This window comes from Pholis gunnellus (genome assembly GCF_910591455.1).
Source record: "Pholis gunnellus genome assembly, chromosome: 12".
NCBI lineage: Eukaryota > Metazoa > Chordata > Actinopteri > Perciformes > Pholidae > Pholis > Pholis gunnellus.
The window spans coordinates 24251356-24258855 of record NC_136539.1 but is presented as its reverse complement, the minus strand read 5'-3'; the positions used below and the strand labels follow the sequence as shown (position 1 = coordinate 24258855).

General features: G+C 41.1%; 2 protein-coding genes across 2 annotated transcripts in view; one reads left to right on the top strand and one right to left on the bottom strand.

Annotated features, from left to right (window-relative positions):
- LOC306704504 (alpha-aspartyl dipeptidase) overlaps positions 1-376 on the top strand; it is a 5358-nt gene extending 4982 nt beyond the window's left edge. The window contains exons 7-8 of the mRNA XM_079170876.1: positions 59-141; positions 227-376. Of these exons, the coding sequence (XP_079027002.1) occupies positions 59-141; positions 227-287 (144 nt within the window). The 3' untranslated portion in view covers positions 288-376. The remainder of the gene's footprint in view (positions 1-58; positions 142-226) is intronic.
- A 478-nt stretch (positions 377-854) lies between these two features.
- itgav (integrin, alpha V) overlaps positions 855-7500 on the bottom strand; it is a 29198-nt gene continuing 22552 nt past the window's right edge. The window contains exons 26-32 of the mRNA XM_079170858.1: positions 7363-7468; positions 6904-7062; positions 6323-6454; positions 5973-6086; positions 5757-5864; positions 4732-4851; positions 855-4119 (exon numbers count right to left, since the gene is read on the bottom strand). Of these exons, the coding sequence (XP_079026984.1) occupies positions 4027-4119; positions 4732-4851; positions 5757-5864; positions 5973-6086; positions 6323-6454; positions 6904-7062; positions 7363-7468 (832 nt within the window). The 3' untranslated portion in view covers positions 855-4026. The remainder of the gene's footprint in view (positions 4120-4731; positions 4852-5756; positions 5865-5972; positions 6087-6322; positions 6455-6903; positions 7063-7362; positions 7469-7500) is intronic.

Sequence of the window (7500 nt, the reverse complement as noted above, 5' to 3'; positions counted from 1 at the left end):
TTAGCTTTAGCCTCAGTCTGTTAGCATGACATCGTGCTCTGTGATTGGTTGTCCTCAGGGCCTGAGGGAGGGGTCTCTGCTGCTGGTGGAGGGAAACAAAGCGACTCTCCTGGGAACCACTAAAGCCAGACTGTTCACCAGGTAACACAAACACAGTCGGTCTACTTAGAACCTGAAAGCTCATCAGTGACACCAGCAGCAACCGTGATGCATTTGTGTGTTTTAGGGGAAAGCCCCCGGTGGAGTACGAACCAGGAAGTGACCTCAGCTACCTGCTGACATGCTGACCAATCGGAGGACATGAAGGTCCTTCAGCTTTTATGATGTTCTGGATGACAGAATGTAGAAAAACTGATTAAATATTGAAAGAAAACTCTGTTGCGTCTCTGTGTGTTGACTCAAGTTTGTACTTAAATACAAATTCAAGGTACTTGTACTTCATACTGCATCTCAAAGAGTAGAGTGATCCTTATTGAAAAGTATTGTTGCTTGTTAGTGTTTATTATTGCATCAAATATAATTCAACTTGGTTCCTCAGAGTTGCATGTTGGGTAATTTGTGTCATAGCCTGATTTCTGTTTTAAGTGATAAGCTTTCTGCTAATTACACAATTTCCCAGCATGCAACTGTTACAAACCAAAATGATTTGCAAGACAGGAAGTAGTATTTTTGTGGAATGAACCTTTGAAACTTGATAAAGTGTTCCAACAATGTGATAATATTCTGAAGAAAACATCATTTGAATGTCTCGTTTAATTGTTTTTGCAGGTTTTATTATTTGTATGTCTCGTTAAAAGATCACAGCTCATGTTTCAGATGCAACAACATAATAATCAAATCAAAGACAAATCAAATGTGAACAAATCAGTTTATTTCAGTTCAAAAGGTGAAATCATCTCTTTATCAAACAGTTATTTTTTTATTCTCTAGGTGAAAGAATACGTACATCAAAAATAGTTCATATTTTATTGGTTTGAATGCCGACTTCTTGACGTTTACGACGACGTATCAGGATCCTAGTAGGTAAAAAAATAATAATTATGGAGCGGGGGAGGGGATTAAAGTCGTAGATTTACAAGAAAAAAAAGGTGGAAAAATATGTTGTGTTTATCAATCATCAGATCTCAGACGCTGCTGTTAAACTCTAAGTGTTCATCCAATTTATTATATTAGTATTTATTTATGCTTCGAAAAGAACAGAAAAGAAAAAAGAAGAAACGTGTACATGCATCTTCCAGGACCTTCGTCTCATTACCGTAATAACACTACGTTAGGAGCAACACAAATCGTACGTTAGCGACCAGGTCGGTCAGAAACATCGGATTCAAAGTAAAAAGAGTGAAGACTGAAATCCACCACTAGAACCAATAGAACCAATAGAACCAATAGAACCAGTTCATCCTTAACTTCTGCAAAACAAAGCGATGACAACAAACAAATAAAAAGTGTTTTCGTGGAGTTATTTCATTGTGATTGTTAATTGGATTAAAATATATTTTTTAACAATTATCATTTATTCATGATGCAAACCCAATATGGGTAAGGTCACACACACACACACACACACACACACACACACACACACACACACACACACACACACACACACACACACACACACACACACACACACACACACACACACACACACACAGCAAAGCTGCCATTAATGAAAAATATCAGTAATAAAAAAACAAAGAGAAAGAACAAAGAAACTCTGTTAAGCCCCGCCCTTAATGTTGATGTTGCTACGCCGGTCGACCCGTCTGTTGTCGTACGGTTTACGATGATGATGACGACAGATTTAACACGAGTAGAGACCAAATATTTCCGAAAAACCACCATCGCCTGAAATCTGATTTTAAAAGTTGTTAAATCCACAGATTTATCTTTATGTCTAATAAGCTAACTAGCTAGCAAGCCGCAATTTTTGAATGATGTCCGCGCATACTTCAACACTTTGGGTCGAGAAAGTAAATCATTACGCCTCACGTTAGCTTTTTTTTGGCAGTTGATGTTAAAATAAACTGCAGCGACAGTAAACATGTTCATCGTACGTCTTGAGAAAAGACGCAGCAAGAGAAATAATTAAGACAGCCGAGAGGACATGAGGCCAATGAAGTCTCTAGTGATCAGACAAAAGAAGAAATGTTACGATTAGGGTTTAGTATGCTAATGTTGACCCGGTAGCTAGCTAAAAAGCTAGCAGAACAAAGTAGTGCTTTATTCTTCTTTGAATGGTCTGGATTTGGGCAGATAATCTGTTTGTATCAGGAGACGACCTCCGGTTCCTTAAAGTGAAGTCAAAGCTTCACGTGTTAAAGCTGCATCCTCTCTAGTGTCCACCAGGGGGAGACTCCTCTGGTTGTATAGAAGTCTATGAGAAAATGACTCGACTTCTCTCTTGATTTATTACCTCAGTAAACATTGTAAACATGAGTTTATGGTCTCAATCTCTAGTTTCAAGTCTTCTTCAATACAGCATGATGTTCATTTAGTAAATGATGGTCCATTTAGAGTCACACAGACCATAAAGCAGGGGATGCTTTAGGGGCGGGGCTACACAGTGATTGACAGGTCTCTACCGGAGACGTATACGGTGTCTCTACGTCACTCCTCCTCAGTCCAGATATGGTCACTTCCTGTTCACTGGTTGCAAAAAAACAAGATGGTGACAGCGAAATCGCAGAACTTGAAGCTTCAAAACATCCACAAATCAAAGAGAGACGTCACCGTGAGTCTGTGGTTACTACTGTAGGAAGTAAGCTAGCCAGCTAGCTGGACGTGCTAGATCCTGTTTGATCACTTGTTCTTTTAAAAAAGCTTCTTGTACGTCGTTGAAAAACACTGACCGGCATGTCGACCCTCGCTGTGATTGGACGTCACTATTCAGGGGGCGGGGCTTAGCGAACAGTTTGAGTTTAATTTTAAATTTTAATTAAATTAAATTTAACATAATTTACAACAAAACAAATTATAGATCGTGTTGAAATGAGCCGGAATAAATCTTGATTATCATCATGGTTTTGTCGAAAATACATAAAAAAATACATAAAACACAAAAAAACAGCATCCCAAAGCTCATCCCTGCCCCCCCCCCCCCCCACCCAAAGCAAAGAGAATATATCAGAGTAAATATATTACTGTAACGTTACATCATCAGAAACTAAACCATCTTTATCCAAAAACAGACACCGTTTCACTTAATGCTGACTAATCATATTTCATAATGCTGATTCATTAATTAACAATTATTACCCACAATCCCTTGGTTCGTCACCGCATCTGTATTTCTAACAGCTTTTTGTTCTCTGTTGTATTTTTTGAAAAGAAGTTAATTTGCAGTATTTTGTTATTGTTATATAAAGACTTCCCTTCAGTGGATTAAAACTCATTTAACATTTAAACTGCATCCTAAACTTCATTTATTTAAATTTAAATGGTGATGATAACCTTCACTAACATGTTAATATCAACAGAACATAAAGATGATCCCAGACCAGAAGCTCATGAACCTCCACCTCTAAACCTCGGACCAGGATCTGATCTCAGACCAGATCCTGAACTTTACAAAACACCTCAGAAAGTGAAACTACAGTTCTAATTATTTCAGTAGAAAACAGTGTTGATCTTAAATCTATCAGCAGTTGTGGACACAAACAGAAGAAAAACTAACAAACAGGGTAAATATGAAGCTGGTTAGCTTAGCTTAGCATAAAGACTGGAAACGGGGAAACAGCTCGCCTGTCTTTGTGGCACAGGAAACAGCTCACTGATTACAATCAATCAAACATAATGGTCTCTATGCTAAGCTATGCTAGCCAGCAGCTGACTGCAGCTTAGCTTCATATAATAGAATATTAATATTGAGCTGTGAGGATCATCTGTGGAGCTTCTCAACATAATTAATGAAATAAAAGAAAGAACCCAGAAGACTTTGCTGCCTCTCAGCAGTGGAAACAGAGGACGCTTCTTCCTCGTTGGTTTTTACCCTGAATGTCTCTTTTCATGGACGTCTGTCCTCCTCTAAGCATCCGGGTTCCCGTTCTCCTCCGGCTGGAGCTGCTCCTTCTCTGTGCAGTCCTCCTGGGGGGGGCGGACCCTCTTAAAGAAACCCAGCTAGAGGGAGAGAAGAAGAAGGAGGAGGAGGAGGAGAAGAAGAAGGAGAAGAAGATTGCGTTTACATGTTATTCATCACAGCAACTTAAACTTCAGGAAATACAAAGATATTTTCAAACAGTTGATTTTAATAAACTGAACATGTTTCTGAATCCTTTGATTCAGTTTGTTTTGAATGTTTTTATAGTAGATATTCTGCATTTATTGAACAGCTGACAGAAGAGACCGAGGAGGAGGAAGAAGAGGAGATATTCTTCTTCCTGGTCAAAACATGGTGCCTACATTACCCACAATGCACCTCTCCCTGCTTTACAGGTCTGTGGCAGACTGGTGTGTTCTGCATACGAGATGAGCAGTGACCACTTCTTTCTAACTCCAGATTTATTTAAATATATATCATGATTATAGTCAGAGGATCTGTAATGATGTCATGATTATGAATTAGAATATTTCTAATATTATAACTAATTATAACCAGTGTACTAAAGTATTAGCAACGATTTCCTTTGATGCAGGAATCAGGACTCTATAGATATCGTAGCTTCTTCAGTTCTTACGTTTCTGAAACCTGACCGCTGACTCAAGTGACATCACTGGAGGCTTTGAACTCACCTTGTACATGATGAAGATGAGCAGCGCCAGAAGCAGCAGACCTGCCAGAACCGCCAGAGCTACGACCCAACCAGGAACCGGCTGAGGAGCATCAGCCACCCACATCACAGACACACTCACCTGAGAACACACACACACACACACACACACACACACACACACACACACACACACACACACACACACACACACACACACACACACACACACACACACACACACACACACACACACACACACACACACACACACACACAGTACTTACAATTACAGTCCAAATAGCTTAAATACGTTAAACCGTGAGGGGGATCAGTACGGTCTGATCGGGCGGGGCCTCTGACTAGACAGTACGACCCTCACAGGTCGTACTGTCTCTTTAAATGCAAGTCTCTCACAGGTCGTACTGTCTCTTTAAATGCAAGTCTCTCCGAGGTCGTACTGTCTCTTTAAACGTAAGTCTCTCACAGGTCGTACTGTCTCTTTAAACGTAAGTCTCTCACAGGTCGTACTGTCTCTTTAAATGCAAGTCTCTCACAGGTCGTACTGTCTCTTTAAATGCAAGTCTCTCACAGGTCGTACTGTCTCTTTAAATGCAAGTCTCTCACAGGTCGTACTGTCTCTTTAAATGTAAGTCTCTCACAGGTCGTACTGTCTCTTTAAACGTAAGTCTCTCACAGGTCGTACTGTCTCTTTAAATGCAAGTCTCTCACAGGTCGTACTGTCTCTTTAAACGTAAGTCTCTCACAGGTCGTACTGTCTCTTTAAATGCAAGTCTCTCACAGGTCGTACTGTCTCTTTAAACGTAAGTCTCTCACAGGTCGTACTGTCTCTTTAAATGTAAGTCTCTCACAGGTCGTACTGTCTCTTTAAATGTAAGTCTCTCACAGGTCGTACTGTCTCTTTAAATGTAAGTCTCTCACAGGTCGTACTGTCTCTTTAAATGTAAGTCTCTCACAGGTCGTACTGTCTCTTTAAATGTAAGTCTCTCACAGGTCGTACTGTCTCTTTAAATGTAAGTCTCTCACAGTGGTGCTGTTGGACGGGAGCTCTGAATCCTGGATCTTGTACGGCATCTCGATGACGCTGAAGGTCGCCGTCGCCCGGACCACATACGAGCGGTTCTGGTTCTCCGTCTGAATACATGACCATACAGATTAAACAAATTAAAGGAGCCAGATGAAGATGAAGATGATGAAGAAGATGTGAAACAGGAAGTGTGTGATGAAGCTCCTCTCTGTCACCTTGAGGAAGTTGTCGACGGCCAGGCGGGAGTAGATGAAGAGGATGGCGTTCTTCCTCCTCTCTAGACGACCCACCTGACATCTGATATGCTGACACTCAGCTGGGCTGCATTCCTACACACACACACACACATATATACACACACACACATATATATATATATATAAACACAAACACACACATATACACGTGCACACAGACACACACATATATACACATATTTTTTTCTACCCATGAACATAAACGCCTGTGTGTGTCTGTGTGTGTGTGTATATATATGTGTGTGTGTCTCTGCGTGTAGGTCTCTGTATGTATATATGTGTGTGTGTGTGTGTGTGTGTGTGTGTACCAGTGTCTGCAGGTCGTTCTGTGAGTCTCGAGTCTCCAGGTCTCTCTTGGTTCTGTGGTTCCGGTTCCGTCCCTCCGTCTCTCGTTCTCTTGGTGGAGCCACGCTGACGTTCTTCTCCGAGGACAGCGGGTTCTAACACACACACACACACACACACACACACACACACACACACACACACACACACACACACACACACACACACACACACACACACACACACACACACACACACATTAATAATATTAATAACTAAAGACATGTAAATAAAGTTTGGTTTCATGAGGTTATTAACGTGGTTTATTGAAATGATTGATCGGTGACTGTTGATAGAAGAGCTTCGACACTAACTGAAGTCTGAAGAAGAGCTTTGATGAAGTTAACTCCAGCTTGTTCTACGATGCTTTTATTGTGAAACTCTTGACACAGAAACAGGAAGTTGTTCCTGTTTAAATCTAAGCTTCCAGCTGATTTCTCTTCTTCTTCTTCTGTGTCTCAGAGGATCTTTCTTCTCCGTCACTAAACTAAAGAACATCCTGTTAGTGAAGAGACGTCCTTCACAATAAGAGCGTGTCCCTCACCGTCAGGTTGAGCGGGTTGATCTCGGTGTCCGAGGTGCAGTTGATCGGTCCCTCCGTCTCTAAGCTGGTGATGTAGAGCAGAGACCCGTTCCTGTACCGGTACGGCCAGTCCACCTCCAGCGTGGCCTTGCTGATGGTACTGGGCCCGCTGTTCTGGAGCTGAGAGCAGAGACGGACTGCGTGAACGAGTCACATACTTTGGTGATTATATCTTCGTACTATTAATCTGAGTCTACTGACGTTATTAGATCCATGTAGCAGAGTAAAAACTACAATGTTTCCCTTTAAGAGGGAGAAGAGTAGAAGTTTAAAGAAAATGGAAATACTCGAGTAAAGTACAAGAACTGAATATTCTTATAATAAGTACTTGAGTAAATGTACTTAATTACTTTCAACCACAGCTAATGTCTAATATACATATATACTGTATGTTTGGAGTACACAGATGTGTATTAGTACCTCGTAGACGTGTACTATCGGAGGTCCGTAGTCGTCTTCGTACACAGGAGGGTTCTTAGGTTTCCAGTTGGCGATGGGGAGAAGAACCTGACCAGGAGAGGACGTCCTGGAGAGACACACACACACACACACACACAC